At 35.3% G+C, this 17,333-nt stretch overlaps 1 protein-coding gene across 1 annotated transcript in view; it reads right to left on the reverse strand.

Annotated features, from left to right (window-relative positions):
* LOC145258293 (uncharacterized) overlaps positions 1 to 17,333 on the reverse strand; it is a 220,479-nt gene that overhangs the window by 73,740 nt on the left and 129,406 nt on the right. Inside the window, exons 24-26 of the mRNA XM_080116327.1 lie at positions 13,072 to 13,214; positions 10,425 to 10,591; positions 5,875 to 6,047 (exon numbers count right to left, since the gene is read on the reverse strand). Coding sequence (XP_079972453.1) covers positions 5,875 to 6,047; positions 10,425 to 10,591; positions 13,072 to 13,214 — 483 coding nt within the window. The remainder of the gene's footprint in view (positions 1 to 5,874; positions 6,048 to 10,424; positions 10,592 to 13,071; positions 13,215 to 17,333) is intronic.

Consider the following 17,333-nt stretch of genomic DNA (forward strand, 5'->3'; position numbering starts at 1 on the left):
CACAGACTTGATGTACATGTTCTATTTCAGATCAGCAGTAAAGGTCAAACCCAGAAGCTTATCAAAACACGGGGCCTCCCCTAGACGAGAGCCATCCATTTCAATTGATGTCACATGGGGATCAGAGCGTTTATGATGTAATGATAGGAGCTTAGTCTTAGATGCATTAAAGGTAACCAGCCACCTCTTCCCCCATTGTACCATGCATTCAAGATCTGAGGAGAGAGAATCAGAGAGAACTTTGTCATTTACGGCCTTTGATGTGTTGCTATAGATGGTCGTGTCATCAGCATAGATGTCAACGAATGATTTAAGTATGTGTTTTGGGAGATCATTGATGTAGATCAGGAAGAGAGTTGGGCCCAGGATGGACCCCTGAGGGACTCCAGCATTAATACTGTGGGCCTCTGATTTCTGCCCATCAACCATTACTCTTATGAACCTATCGGAGAGAAATGATTTAATGATCGAGAAAACATTTCCAGTAATACCGTAGCTGGAAATCTTGTGAAGTAGGCCCTTATGCCATACCTTATCGAAGGCCTTCAATATGTCAAGAACAATTGCCCTGAAAAGGAAACCTTTGTCAAGAGATTCACTAATCCTATGTGATATAACCGTTAGCACATCTGCTGTAGATCTTGCAGAGCAGAAACCATATTACATGTCACTAAGAAGGTTGTTTCTGTTGAGGTGGTTGACTACTTCTTTATTTGATATGGATTCCAACAACTTACTCATGACACACAGGAGACTTATTTGTCTGTACTGAGAGGGAGATGACTTTTCACCTGAATTCTTAAATACAGAGCATACTGATGAGGTTTTCCAGGGTGTTGGAAAGCACTTCTCCTTAAGGCAACGCTTAAACAGTTTTGTATACCTTTAGGGTTTTGTATTAACTTTACCTAGAAGTAATGCATACTTAAGAAAAAAATAAAATAAATAAAAAAAAATACAAAAAAGCCGCGTATTTTTGAGTTCAGATAATATGCAAATATAATTTGGGAAATGTTCAGTTTCATGGGATACCTTTTTTTTTACTGCAAAAATATCAAATACAATTTAAATTACTGAAAGGAATGTCATTTTTAAGTTTGTTCGTCACTACAAGTCAGAGGTATAGTGACATTAACGTCTAAATAAGCGCCCAATATGCTTGCTGTACTCTCGACCCATACAAAAAGGACCAAGTTCGAATTTATCATGCACTTGTTCGGATGATAGTTCTCTACAGCTGTGAGATGTGACCAGTGAGAGTTGCAGATTCCAAAAGGCTGGTAGTGTTTGACCATTACTGTCTTTGCCAAATTCTGCGAATGTACTCTGGCATCGTTTTGTCTCCTATACCCAAATTGGGCTGACACAATGTAAGATCATCGCCTTCAAACAATCTCTTTTGAAAAGTGGGCTTTGCTGGTTCATCAACATACATTGAATTTAAATAAATAAAACGAATGTAACTTTTAACATAAAAGTGGTCGAATTGAATGAAACTTAGATTTAAATATAGATTTTTTTTAGTGTCCCATTAATGGGAAACTGGCGGGTAATGGGTTAAGTCGTTACAAAAGAGTTGTATTTAAGATGTCTTGCGAATCTGTACAAAATTTTGAACAAAACCCTTTATTAATCCACCGTGGAACACCATAGACAAAAGTGCTAAATGCTAATCAGTTTTACATGACAATCTTCTAAATGGTAAAGGTTCCTCTTCAGTTGGAGCAAGAATAAGAATACAATTGCATCGTAACTAGGATTTCTACCTGGTCATGGCTAACGGAACAAGAGCAAACTACACTCATGGATTAAATAAAGGGTATCGTTTAAAATTACAGATTTCCGAGTTTGACATACAGAATCATGAGTTCGATAAGATGCACCTGAAAAAGGTTGGAGGTTACATCGACCAGAACTTTGTCCAAATAATATCTAAGATGAGATTAGTAGTCCGAATAATTCAAATATTACAAATTATCAATCCTCATCTAAAAGTTCCGAAACATTATTGATGTTTTATTCGATTTTGGAACAATTGTTTTCGAAATGAGTAAAATCTGATTTTTTTTGTAACAATGACACGAGATATTTCTCAATCATTTTTCAAAATGGAAAGTAATTATTTAGATTCAAGCAAACGTACGCATCCATTTTTTAAATATGGATTCAGCTTAAGGTTGTTTAAGGTTGCAAAGATTATGACAGAACAATGTGTAAGATTACACGGGGAGCCAACACGTTATAATTTCAGTTGTAAAAGAGATCAAGAATAGAAAAGAACAACGATATTTATTTGCTCATTCTCTCGTTACCGCTGTGACACGTCTTCTCGAGCTTCAAGCACGCCTCTCACGTGATCTTGAACGTTCTTTCTATTTCTAACGTGATCTTCTTTTTAAAGTCTTTATTTTTTGTTATTTCATATGACCGTCTGCGCTATGTTACAAATGGTGTCAATCACCTGACGTCAAAGGAAGACAACTTTTCAATGAAATGTATACTAATATCTTGCTGTCCAACTCCCCGCTCAGGCTGCCTCTCTATAACTCTGATCCTTGTCATAATAGCCCCTTACATTTCATTTGGTGCTAATAGGTGAAGTTGTATGAAAATACTGTCTTTCTGACTAAAACTACACCAAATACTCAATCATGTTCTTGCAAAGTCATAAACAAAAACAATTTTCCTCTACAAACTAACCGACCCAAACTCTATGAATATAAATATTTGAAGACATAAAAAATCTTGAAGCATAAAAACGTTTGTTAAAATTATTGGTTTCAACATTTAATAATCTGAAATGCATAGAACAAAACAGTTTGTGATTCGGCAAGAACTCTTTAGTTTATTTGATATAACCTAAATAGATTTTCGGAACAATTCATTTTGAAATGGCAAAAAAAAAAAAAAAAAAAAGCAAACAAAAATCACCAGATATTTCTTAATTAGTGATCGGGGGGGGGGGGGGTAATATTTTTCAAAATTGATTTTTTCATACATATTAGAATTAGAACGTGTTTGTTTCGAGTTGTTATTTGCAGAGCGCATGACAGAACATTGGTGTTAATTACGTGGCGTCAAAAGGAGAAAATTTGTGTTTCAGCAAGAACTCTCTATTTTTGTTTTCATCATTCTTGTTCACACAAAACAAGACATATTGCCATATTAGGAGATAAGCAGGATGTCGGCTTACATTTAAATTTCTGCATGTAAGTGCAATAGGGAAACAGGGAGGAGAGTTTAGCATTACGAGAAAAGAAGCTATCAGAGTAGTAGGAACATCTACAGTGAATAGGGTGGAATTTTGTTGCTAAACGGAGTTTTCAGGAGTATGGACATCGAGGTAGGCACAAGTACAATGAGTTCATCAGAGCACATTCCATTAAAGTTCTTGTAAAACAGGCATAAGGATACAACATTATGACGATGAGACAGAGATTAGAGCTTAGTTGATGATGTAGGATCTATTAGATTAGATACTTTTTTTTAGGCCCTGTTTAAGAGGAAAATACTAGTGGTAGATGTAGCAGCCCAGATGTGGCAACAATACTCCAAGCATTGTCGAGTGGTGGCTTTGTAGAGATTCAGAATGCTCTCATATATGAGTAATTTTTTAACATATCAGTGGGAATCCACCTTTTTGCAGCAGCCTTGGCAATGTCCTCAACGTATTTGTTCAAGTTCATGTCGACTGAATATTAAGCCAAGGAGTTTAAAGGCAGAGCTCTCAGAGAGGGTGCTATTAGTCATGGCTATCAGCGGTTGGGAAGGTTTCTTGTAATTGTTAAAGGAAAGAAGCTTAATCTTAGTAGCATTAAACGTCACCATCCATTTACTTTCTGTATTGAAAAATACAAATATCGGCGGACTCTGTATTGAATAAGTAAGTTTGTGAAAATGAGTTAAAATTAAAAATCTGTACAAAATACTGTTAGAAACCCACCGAATATCTAATAGTATTTGGTATAGTATTTTAGTTTTAACTCATTTTCCGAAACTTACGTATTCAACACAGAGTCCATCGCCATTTGCATTTTTCAAATACATTAGTAAACACTATGTTTTTTCGAGTCGAATAAACACTTTACATTAAATAAAAACACAGAATAATCCAGGTAGGTAGAAAAGTAATTTATCTTGCTTTTGATAACATTTATTTGTTATATATTTGTTTTTTGTTTTTTTTTGACAACTTTTTCGAATCCATGTGTATAGTAATATAAACCTATAAATACATATTATCACTTACATAAATACTGGTGTTTAAATATAAACAAAGAAGAAATAAATGCATAATAAATCGTTTAAATAGATAATTTGAACTTAGTTTATAAATGCTTTATAGAATCTATCTCGTAATAGATTGTAGAAATTTTGGGGGAAGAGAGGGATATATTTCTTCTTCTCTTTTTTCCCTCTTCTTCTTTTCTCTTGGACTTGCTTTACTACTACTGATACTGTTGGTCATGTGACTCATTTCTGCCTGTGATTGATCTGTGCATTCCCGCGTTTTGTGATAAAATTCAAGCTGAAGTTGGCAATTCGGACTTAACACATGCAATGTGTTGACATACTATCTTTTCTCTGTCTAAACAGGACGTTAAAATACTGAAATGAACTCGTCTAAGTTACCTGGTGAAGTTTATACTGTTGAAGTGATTGCATCTAAGTTACCTGATCAATTCCTATCTCACTTAGAGAAATCTACTTAAAGGAAATCCAAGATATCTGTCGAGGACTTGGCAGTTAAATAATTCGGAAAAATACCAGCTTACAGGAGAGAAGACACTTATGGAAAATATTCTCACTAGGAAAGATTTAATTGAAAGTGTCTGTCACTATAAACAGATATTTTCTTCTAAGGCCTGAAGAAAATGGATACGTCTCAAGCTTCAGTTTTTCTAAGTCAAAAGAAACGAATATTTCTATTCTAACCGGACTCAAAGAAGAAACGAGAAAGTTATTTCTTACTGGACTTCTTGCCTCTTCAGAGAACGTTATTATACGAAGAATTATGTGTATTTTTTTCAGGTTATTTCTACAGGAAAATGAGGAAATAAATTCCTCGCTTTAAAAGAACACTCTTAGAACATTATTTCAGATAATAAGTTATCTTTGTCTGCAGATATTTCTACTAATCGACTCTAGAGGACTTCTATTTTAAAATAGACGACATTACAAAATGTAAGTTTAAATTGCAAAGGGAATGAACACTTCTCGACTTTGCTAAAGCATTTCGACCCTTCTAAAAAAAACCTATGTTGGTTGAAATCTCTTAACACAGCAGTAAGTAAAAAAAGTCCTTCTCAACCTGTCCGTCTTCCTTTCTTTCTTTATATCTTTCGTAATTGTTACCGCACAAAGGAATTTCTTTGTAGCTGAGAACAAAATTTTAGCAGCAGACAGCTCGTGAATTTTTTCGGCTCGAAGTTTCTTTTCTGTCTTTTCTTAATAAAATTGTTTGTTTGTTTCTATCCACAAAGTCATTTCTCTTCTCATTAATTTTTTTTGTTGCTTTTCATTGTAACCTTTTTATATGTCGAAGTTACTTTCATTGGAAGTGATTGTAATAATTTCGACAAGATTCTTTGTTTAATATTTATGCATTGAGAATTAAAGTTTCAACCGGGAAAAAAGTGAATCATGGAAGAATACTGAATACTTAATATAGTTTCTTTGTATGAATAAAAATATCCTTGTATTATCTTTATTTCTAATTATATTATTGTAAAAAGGCTTAATGAATAGAATATATGCATTTTTTTCTGATAGGTGTGTCCCCAAAAACTCGATAGTGTGCCATGAAAATTTAAAGAGCTCAATAATGAAGGTTGGGAACCACAGGATCAGAATGTATTTGTTTAGAGATGTTACCTGCAAAGCGTATGGCAGAACGTTGGTGTCAATCGCCTGGCTTGAGAGGAAGTCATCTTCAGTTTGTGTTTCAGCAAGAAATCTTGACTTTCTTTGAAGCAACCCAAATAGACCGGATTCTTGTTAATCAGAATGTCATCATTCCCAACTGTGTGACCAAGATGACTGTAATCCTGAAATGTTGAAGATAAAAAGAGTAAGATCATTACATATTTAACACATAAAGTTATCTTGTCGGATTTTCAAAATCATACCTAAAAAGCATTTAAGACAACAAATTAAACTTTGTTTCTGACTAGCCAATTTTCATTTGTTATTGTTGTACTTTGATATTGTGTGGTCTTCATAAAGAGAAGGCCATTTCATTGAGCCTCGTTTTTGTGTTGATGTCACAATGTTTAGCACTACTCGTTGCCTGATGAGACTTTTTATCATGTAGTTGTGCCTTTGCGAACTGCTGAGTAATGACGATAGCGTCTTTGCGTTTGGTATGAACCAAACCAACATTTTAATATAAATTGGGCATAAAAAAGTTGTTTTAGCGAAGGAAAAAAAAGGATATATATATATATATATATATATATATATATATATATATATATATATATATATATATATATATATATATATATATATATATATATATATATATACATGCCAAATTTATAATAAAATGTTGGTTCGGTTCATAGCAAACCCAAAGATGCTATCGTCATTATAATATATATATATATATATATATATATATATATATATATATATATATATATATATATATATATATATATATATGCATGCATACAAAAATGGAAATAAATGAGACATTGAGAGAATAGAAGAATTACCAGTTAGCAAGTGCTAAAACGTAAACAAAGTTTTATAAATAAAAAATTGAGAAAAACAAAATTTTTTGGTATTACAATTTAATAAGGATAAAAGTATTTTCAATTAATAAATCTTTATATAAAATCATGTTTCATAAAGGAAGTTGAATGAATATTAGTCACAAGTCAAAATGTTCATATGAGGGGCGTGCAATAAGTAATGCCCCTGACCCACTTCCAGATGTCTTATCTAGCTGAAATTTTGCATGTGCAATGATTTATATCTCTACAGGTTATGTGACAAATTACAGCTCTCAACTAATTGTGGTTTCTGTTTTACAAGTGTTTAAACTGAGTCAGGTGTGAAATGGAGCCTGTTGAATGTCGAGCAGTGATCCGGTGTTTGTATTTGAAAGAACGCACACCACAGGAGACTTTTGATGAAATGAAAGAAACTCATGGTGATAATGCCCCATCATATGACCTTGTAAAACGCTGGCATCATGAATTCAAACATGACCGGAAGTCTGTAGAAACACCTCCCAGACCTGGTCGCCCCCTTCTGCCATTGATGAGGCATCTGTCCGTCAAGTTGAGGCTGCCATTTTGGAAGATCGGCGCATTACTATTCGCCAAATAGTCCAAGATCAGTACAGAGTCTGTGGAAACTATCATTCATGACCATTTGCATATGCATAAGGTGTCTACCAGATGGATTCCCAGGTTGCTCACACTATTCTAGAAGTGAGAATGCGTCGAATGCTCGAGGATGAATTTGGAGATGTGCCAAGAAGATGAGTCAAAGTTTTTCAAAAGACTGATTACACAGGATGAAATCTGGGTCCATCACTATGATCCAGAGACCAAAGCCCAATCAATGCAATGGAAGCACTTGGACTCACCACCTCCAAAAAAGGCAAGAGTGCAGCCCTCCACTGGCAAGGTCATGCTCACAATCTTCTGGGACCAGGACGGAGTAGTGATTACAGATTTCCTGGCAAAGGGTATCACAATTACAGAAGCCTATTATGCTTAACTTTTAAGGAAATTAAGGGAAGCTATCAAAATCAAGAGGTGGGGCAAGATCAGCAAAGGTACCCTCCTCCTGCTGAACAACGCTCCGGTCCACAACTCACATATCGCCAGATCAGAAGCACGGGCGTGTGGTTATGAAATCCTTCCCCATCCTCCCTACTCTCCTGACCTTACACCTTCTGACTTTCACCTCTTCCCAGACATGAAGTTGTTTTTGAAAGGAAAGCGTTTCCCAGATGATGCAGCCTTGATTTCTGAAGTCACGTCATGGTTGGAGGACCAACCTGAGGTGTTCTACAAAAACGCTCTCCAGAGCTGCATCAAACGATGGGAGAAATGCATAACTCTGAGTGGTTCCTATGTAGAGAAAGACTAATAACTGTGCCAAGTTTCGTTGCTCTACTGTTATGGAAAGTGGGTCAAGGGCATTACTTATTGCACGCCCCTCGTAGACGTATGTCAGTAATATATGTATGTGAGTATTTGGTAACGTGGCACTGTGTGTGTGTGTCGGTTTACCCTGTTTTTGTTAGTGCATTTATAGCTGTGAGTAGCAATTCGTTTCTGTTTGGTTAATCCTCACTAGTGTGTAAGAATGTGTGCGCAATGTGAAGAAGGCTCGTATTGAAGTTATTGAAGTGTTCTTTTGTGACTTGTGGATTGAGCGTACATTCTTAGTGTTTCGTTTAAGGTGCGAGCCGCTTAAGAGTTCTGGTTTTTGGTTGTCTATTTCCTAATAATTCTAAGTTTGTATCGGTTAATTATTTGACATAGACTTGTAACTTTTGGGGTGTTTGTAACAACTTTCATAGGTTGAAAATACTTTGAGTTAAAATGTTCCTGTGAACACTTAATTGCTTTTGGGAGTGAAGAAGAAACCTAATTCCAATGAAATAGAGAAAGATAAAGTTAGAGCCCTTTTTGCGATTCAGTTGCCACAATTTTAACATTTGGACAAGAGATAATTTTAATGTGAGTCAATACAATCAATTAAGTGAAGATATTTTTATGGTAGAAGATATTTTTATGGTAGAATATATTTTTATGGTAGAAGATATTTTTATGGTAGAATATATTTTTATGGTAGAAGATATTTTTATGGTAGAATATATTTTATGGTAGATAGTTTGAGTAAAGTACAGAATAGTTAACAGTTGACAACTTGTAAGTTTGGTTTGTTTTATGGCATATCAACTTTTTTTTTTCATTTTCTTCCTTTGAAGATTGTAATGCTGGGTATGGGGCAGCCAAACCAGCTGCCAACATTGCCCCGCTTTTTATTGAAACCAACCGAGAGCTCTTTTTAGTATCCTCGCTGTTCCCTTAAGTGCAATTGTCTGGATCTCTTTTGCACTTGGTTCACCAGGAATATTAGTTAGGTAGGACTTCAGGTTCTTCTTCATAAGCCCTGTGGCACGTATGATAACTGGTATGATTGATATCTCCCTAAGATTCCAGTTTCTTTTCATATCATACATGAGACCTTGGTATTTGGTCTGTTTCTCTCTTTCAGCTCTGTTCAGACCGCCATCAATCAGCTATGGGTTATTTAATGCTGAATAAAGTTGTTAAATAGAATCCTTTAGATAGCATTATTATTTTATATTGCTTTTGAAAAAAAAAAAAATTAACTGTTTTGAAGAATCCAACTTCTTTGATGAAGTCTAAGATTTGTTTTGGGTTTGTGTCTTTAAATATAGGTCCTTTAGAATTTTCAAGCTGTCGTATTCTTTTTAGCTTTGTTTCAAATCCTGACTATTAACATATGTTTGTATCAGATTGTTAACATGATATGCTCATTGAAGACTCTTCATCTTCCAATAAAGGTCGTTAAATAATATAAAGTTTGGCTTCTACAACTTTTTCTCTTCTTGTCTTTCTCTAACCTAAAGGCCGCTTATCTATAGGTGGTTAAATTTTGCGTAATTTATTACGTTTACATTCATCCAAAGATTCTTGTCATTTTTTTAAAAATCATGTTTATAGGTGTGCTGTTTCTTATTTTATTTTTCTAAGTCTCATACACACACATTAAAATTTATAAATTCATTTGCATGGAAATTACAGCATTCAGCAACACCAAATCTATTGGGTCAAAAAGCAGGACGCTTGAGAAATGGCCGGCGTAGTTGAAAGCACGTTTTTTCGTCAAAAATATGAATTTTTGACCAGTCAGGGCTCGATTTAAAAAACTTATTTTTGGCAAGCCTCTGGGGGGCCCTGAAAATTTATTAAAAGGAAAGAAGAACTTCTCTCATCAGACAGGGACAACGGACACCAACAGAAACGCTGGCCGAGTGAAATTCAGTAGCTGAGATGACAGCTTGTCTCGCAGGTTAGGGACATTGCTTGACTCTCTCTTTCTCTCACTTCGCCACAACACGTAGGCGGACATTTTCTCTCACGCTCTCAAGTCTTCACCTTCTTCCTCTCTTTCTTCTTTTGCCCACACAAAAAAGTAATTTCTTTTCTTTTTTTACGAAAATAAACAAAAGTTTATTTTACATTATTTGGTGGTGTATTTCTTTTTATTTGTTTTGGGGGATTTATGCAAGTCTCTAACAACGGTCTAAGATCAATGTATGGAATATTGGAACGTATCATTTTCAGCGTTTCTTGTACTCCTGATAATCCGATCAAGTCTAAAATTGGAAAATGATTAGAAAATTAAGAAGGTCCGATCGATCCTACCTTGATCTTATCCTTACGAGATGAATAAACAATTTGGCCGAATGTTTTGTCAAGTTGACCAATATGATTTGTGGACTGCAAGTAAATTCGACCAACACCGCCAGCACCACCACACATATAAGCTCCACGTCCTCCGTTACCGCCAGTGGCAAACAAACGGTTCACACCTAAAAAATAAATCAATATATATACACTTGTGCCCGATATTATTCATACCCCTCGGATCTTTGAGATTTCTATAAGAATATTGCTCAAACCAGAAGGTAGACAATATTAAAGGGATTTCAAACAATAAATCAAGCATAAGCATTTAATTTAAACTCAACAAATAAATAAATTATGCCAGTTTGAAACATTATACAAAGAAAAACAATAATGGCACTAGTTCAAAATTATTCATACCTCTCTTACTAATAGTCAATAGCATGCCCTTTATTCTTAATAACTGCCTGTAACCGTTTTGGATATTTATCAACGAGGTTTTTACAAGCATCAACACTGATTTTTGACCATTCTTCAATGCAGTAGTTCTCCAAATCCCTCAAATTTCTAGGTTTCCGCTTTTTAACCTCAGTTTTCAATATGTGCCAGAGGTTTTCGATAGGGTTCAGGTCGGGACTCTGGCTAGGCCATTCCAAAACATTAATTTGATTATCCTCAAACCATTTCTTGACTATTTTGGCAGTATGTTTTGGATCATTATCCTGTTGAAGGACCCAGTTTGGTCCTAAATGGAGCTTCTCCGCATCCTGTCTAAGGTTTTTCTGGAGTATCTCCAAATATTGCTCCTTCTTCATGGTTCCATCTATCTTGACCAAACTACCTGGACCACTAGCCGAAAAGGAGCCCCAAAACATTAGGCTACCACCACCATGTTTCACCGTGGGTATGGTGTTCTTTGGGTTGTAAGCTTCTCCTTTCTTCCTCCAAACGTAAGAAGCATCCATATGGCCAAACAATTCAATTTTTGTTTCGTCAGTCCACAAAATACTTGAGAAAATGGACTCTGGAGAATTCACATGGGTCCTAGCAAACTTTAGACGTGCTGCAAGGTGTTTTCCGGTGTGCAATGGAGTCCTTCTTGGTCTTCTTCCTTTCAGACCATTTTCATGCAGAGTCCTTTGCAATGTTTGCCTTGATATTTTTATGCCAGAAGACTCCAGATTTTCTAAAATGTCCTTAGTAGTGGTGGTTGGATTTGCATTAACACTTCTTACAATGTTCCTGGTGGCTCTAGCAGACAGTTTCCTTTTCCTTCCTCTACCAATCAAGTTGTTTGTTGTGTGGTGGCTCTGGAATTTTTTGATGATGCTCTGTACTGTTGCTGTAGGGACCTCAAATTTCTTGGAAATTGACTTGTAACCTAAACCATCCTTATGTGAATTCACAATTTTAGTCCTAAGATCATTACTAAGCTCTTTTTTCTTCCCCATTCTAATAATTTTTATTCTTTTATTGGTTTTCAGTTGATATCATTTTAATTTCTGAAAAATGCAAAAAACGAAATGAAATTAATCAAAGGTTGTATAAAAGCATTCAAAATAAGAATCAAACAGGAAACAAACAGTCAGAAACTCGATTAATACTGAAAAAATAAGGGGGTATGATTATTTTTGAACATTGCAGATTTTATAAATAGCTGTATATTTCTTTTATTACAAGTATCCCGAGATTTTAAAATGACGAAAATGATCAGAAGAGGTTTATTAAGAATATGTATCAATATGGACATAAACAATAAATTCTTACAAAGTTACACCTAATAAACTCAATTTTCAAAGAGGGGTGTATGAATAATATCGGGCACAAGTGTATATATATATATATATATATATATATATATATATATATATATATATATATATATATATATATATATGTATATATATATACATTTTTATATACATATAAATAATGTTCTCATAATTTTTTTTTTAAATTAGAAACTTTCCATCCACTTACAAAATTGATAAAATTCAAGCTCACTGAATGTTTTTTCAGAGCATATATAATGTAATGTTTCAACGTTTCAAAATCAAATCTCCTCAGTTGGTAATTAATTAGATTTCGAAAGGAAAATTAATACAATTATTTCGTTTGCAACTAATGAGTGAACAAAATTATGTCTTTGTTGCATTTTTGGTAGCTTACTCATCAGATAAATTCCTTAAAAAGCATAGGAAATAATAATATTTTAAACAACTGCTGAGATTGCTGCCGAGTTTATATTGTCCATCCTCCTAAATGGAAGTGCAAATTCCTGGGTTTCTGTGCCACGCATGCCACAAAGTTGTCTAGGAAATTTTTCCCTTGGAACGATGAACAGGTCCAAAACCTCAAACATCTATATGTCAAAGTCAAAGTCAAACTTACATTGTTTAAATCACCTACACATTCTTTTCGTTATGAAGATAATCTTTATACTGACAGATTAAATAATTAAATAAAAAATTCCGTTTGAAATTCCATAGAAATTTCTGAGTTTAACAGAAAGATTCCCGAGTTTGACAAGATACACATGAAGAAGGTCGGAGGTTATATCAATCAAAACGTTGTTAAAATAACACTCAAGGTAAGAACAGTAGACCGAAGAATCCAAAAAATACGAATAATTTCTTTTGTTATTAATAATGTATTATTAGCTTACCAATGTCAACTGTTTCTCCAGAGAGATAGATGCTGCCGCCACTTCCACCTCCTCCAGGTCCAGATTTATCCCAGCAAGACGTGCGACTGGTGCTTGTGCAGACTTCCATATGAGAATTACATTTTGCCGGACATGCGAAGCACCTGAATCAACAATTTCAATACAAATAATGAGAAAGAAGAACAAATAAGATGAAAACTTTTTTATATGTTTGGTGCGTCCGTTGCGTCATATATGTAGAAAACTAAGTTGCTGCAATCGTTACATTAAAATTCACAAATTGTATTCACATTTCTATGGTGATCCTTCTAGACTAAATGTTTGCTGCGTTGAAATCAAACCTCCTTATTTCTACTTTCAAAGGGACTGTTAAGACAACATTGTTGGAAAGCAGAGGACAATTATCTTAGTTCCAAATAAATGACTAGTAACATTCAGGGAGAGGGTGAGAAAGAGAGAGAGAGAGAGAGAGAGAGAGAGAGAGGGGGGGGAGTGAGTGAGAGAATACTGCTAGAAAACAAAGGGCATTTATTCAATTGATTTATTCAATGATTAGTGAGGAGGGAGTAGTCAGAGAGAGAGAGAGAGAGAGAGAGAGAAAGAGAGAGAGATAACACTAATGGAAGACAGAGAACATTTACTCAACTTGATCTTAGTTCGAAATCAATTACTAGTAAGGAGGAAGCAGTCAGATATATATATATATATATATATATATATATATATATATAGAGAGAGAGAGAGAGAGAGAGAGAGAGAGAACACTGATATATGACATGCGACATTTATTCAATTTGATCTTAGTTCTAAAGTAATGACTAACTTGGGTGCGGTAGTGAGATAGAAAGAGAGCGATAGTTACTGTTTAATCATGTTTTATCAACCCGTTTCATTTTTCTTGTCCATACATTTTATGCATCCAAATGGATTGTTGTCTTCTCTTCCCACTTTCTCATTGAGCCATGTGAAGTCATATCCGTTTCTATTAATTCCCACAGTCTAGTAATCCTCACCTTGCGTTAAGCAAGTTGACCCAGGCTGATATTTCATTTCCTGTTATTTTCAACTAACCATTTTATACATTAATGGTTTTGTTTGTATCTTCTGCCTTCATATCATAATCATATTGGTAGAGAGTGTAGTGGGATTGAAATGTGATTTGGACGAACACTAACAACAAATGGCTCAAATAGTTATCCTCTTTCTTTCTCCGCTTCGTTGAGATTTGCTCTTCTCTTCACTCCCAAAAGCAAATTAGTTTTCACAGGAACGTGTTAACTCAAAGTATTTTCACTTAATAGAAATCGTTTTAAACCTAAAAAATAACAAGTCTTTGTTAAATTGATGAAGCCTATAAAAAACAGTGGCGTAAGCAACGAAATAAGATTTCTCCAATCAGTCTCATTCCGACCAGGATCAAAGAATCTATTCTCAACACCTCTGTCCCCTCTACCTCTGACTGGGAGAGGTAAGGCAGAAAGGAATTTTAAATGACTCACGTACGTTCTATCAGCTTGCACACATCTATAAACTCATTAACAAAAACAAGGTAAACCAACGCACACACACACAGTGCCACACTTCCTATGACTTACATGCACATGCATAGTCACATTATGAACACACTAACATACATATAAGCCTTGTGACTATTTACACGATTTTCTTTACCAAACACTAATTATGATAAATGAACACTTACTGATTGCAAATAATTTTTATATTCTTATAACATTTTAGATATAAAAATGTTGATACTATTGCATCCTTTGAACCAGACGTAACTCAGCGTTCGCTCGACTTTTCTCGAAGCATGACGTCAACAGTCGAATTATGCCGAGCGTCGCTGATGAAATCATAATAACGTAAAAAGAAAATAGCAAAATGTTAAATGTAGAAACACAAAAAGAAGAAAAACCTACCGTAATTTTTCATTTTTTGTTAACTATGTGAAGAAAAGGTTATTAGCGCTTTTTTTGTAAAATAAATCATTTTAAGCAAATGTTTTCGAAAGTTTCAAAGGAACAATTATTTTTAAGCAAGCTTGTTTGTTTGTTTGTTTGTTTGTTTAAAAATGTGATAATTTAATTTTTTTTTAAGAAGGAAAATTGGAGAAGAACTTTCTTTTATTTTTACATTTTTTTTTTGTTTATGAAGGAAAATGTTTTCTTTATGAAGGAAAATTAGAACAAACTTTCTTTTATTTTTTAAAGTCCGACTTTCAATTCAAGTGGGTGGGTTAATTTCTTTTCTTGCCGAGATTTAGCGGAGAAGGTTCCGTCCAGATTGATGTCCACCGTCGACACTTCACATTCACACATCTCCAGCCATAGTCGTCAGTCATGCCCTCTCTTTTTGCTCAGCTCTACTTGTGGCCACATGATGTTGCACGTTGTATTGTTTTTGCCAGTAGTTTCTGCTGTTGACAAAAGTCAATTACGGCGTCCTGCGTCTGCAACTGTTAAACCAAGATGGTCAAATTAATGGTTTGCTCTTCTCTTTCAGACTGACTCGCATGTAAGACATGTTTTTTTTTTGTTGTTGTTGATTTTTTTCCTCTTCCAATATTTATCCAATTTCTCATCTGCTGCTCGGGAGTAGCACCTACGCGCACTTGCGTCGAGTTGAAACTAAGCGCGCGGCGTTGTGATTGGCTGATCGTCATGTTACGTCAGGCAGTAGCTAAACCCGTGCTGTTGACGTCATGTTCCAGTGAAAGCAGAATGAACGCTGAGTTACGTTTGGTTCAAAGGATGATGCACTAACACCAAAATGTTTTGTAATTAAAATTTCATTTTTCTCTCAATTTTTCATTTACAAAACATTTTAGTTATAACTTGCTAACTAGTGATCTTTCTATTCTTTAATTTTTAATACGCATAAACGTCTGTTAAATACTCTTTATTTTTTTCGCTAAAGCAATAACATTTATAAACAATTTATACTATTGTGGTTCTTGGCAATATCCAAAGATGCTACCGTCGTCTAAAATAGCCCTACCAAGGCCAGAGACCACACCACTAGAAGCTTTTCTCATGCAGAAAGTTGTCGATATGCTTGAAAAAATACTAGTTGGTAAATGAGAAGTCTGGATGAGTATGGATAAATATGGCGGATGAGGCAGAGTTTCAGAGCCCAATTCGTTCAACTTATGCAGGGTCGGTTTGACAATGTGCGCTTGGGCATTGTCGTGGAGAAGAATTGGGCCTTTTCTGTTGACTAATGTTGGGTGTTGTTGTCGAAGTTTCTGATGCATCAATTTGTTGACAGTACTTTTCCGCCATCATGGTTTCCCCTGCATTAAAAAACTGTAATGGATGAGACTGTAGCAGTTAACAAACTATTTACTATTTACGGATCAATGCCTGGTGCCAAAGTGATTCGGCCACACTGACCAATCGGTTGGCAGGGCGCATTGATTTAAGCTGCCCCCTTAAGGACTATTTTTAGCCCTTTGGGATCTAAGCTGCGATCGCCAGAGAAACGCCAACAAGCGACCTATACAGACCTCTGTCATTCACCCCTCCCACTGCTACTTGTTGACGACTGCAGTCTGATGGCAGACGACACCTTCAAACAGACATTTACACTTTCTTTCTTTCCCTCCAGTTGGAGATACAATCTCACCTTTTTTAAATAAACCCTTTATTATTGTTTTGTTAAAAGCAATGTCGTTTGGCCTTGTGTTTATTTAAGTAATTATTAGGAGAGAAATGCACAACATTTCCCTCCTATAAGACAAGTCGCAGACCACCAGACAGTCAGCATCACCTTCTTTTGGTGCAACTCTGGCTTCGTGAAATGTTGTAGAGCTTCGTCAGCGTCTAACTACTGAGCTAAGTATCGCCAGTTGTCGTAAAGAACCCACTTTTCATTGTTAACCGCAACCCGGTCAAGAAACGAGTTGTTCTTATTGCGTAAAAGAAAGGAAGGTGTCACTTCATAACGGCGTTTCTTTTGGTTGTCGTTCAATTCGTGAAGCACCCATCTACCAAGTATTTTTGTTTTTCCAATCTCTCTCGTGGTTGGAAATCGTTGTATACGTTAAGTTTAATTCAGAAGCAAGTTCTTGAACATAGTGTGTGTGGATCAGGTTCGACTAAGGCTCTTAACTGATCGATGTCAACATTTGATGGACGACCACTATACTGATCATCTTCAAGACTCTCGTCGCCGCCACAAAATATTGTAAACCACCATTGTGCTGTGCGTCCAGTAGTGGTTCCTGGGCCAAACATTTCATTGATCTCGTGAGCAGTTTC

The sequence above is a fragment of the Euprymna scolopes genome, chromosome 33 (genome assembly GCF_053919585.1).
Source record: "Euprymna scolopes isolate OS-2025 chromosome 33, ASM5391958v1, whole genome shotgun sequence".
Classification (NCBI taxonomy): domain Eukaryota; kingdom Metazoa; phylum Mollusca; class Cephalopoda; order Sepiida; family Sepiolidae; genus Euprymna; species Euprymna scolopes.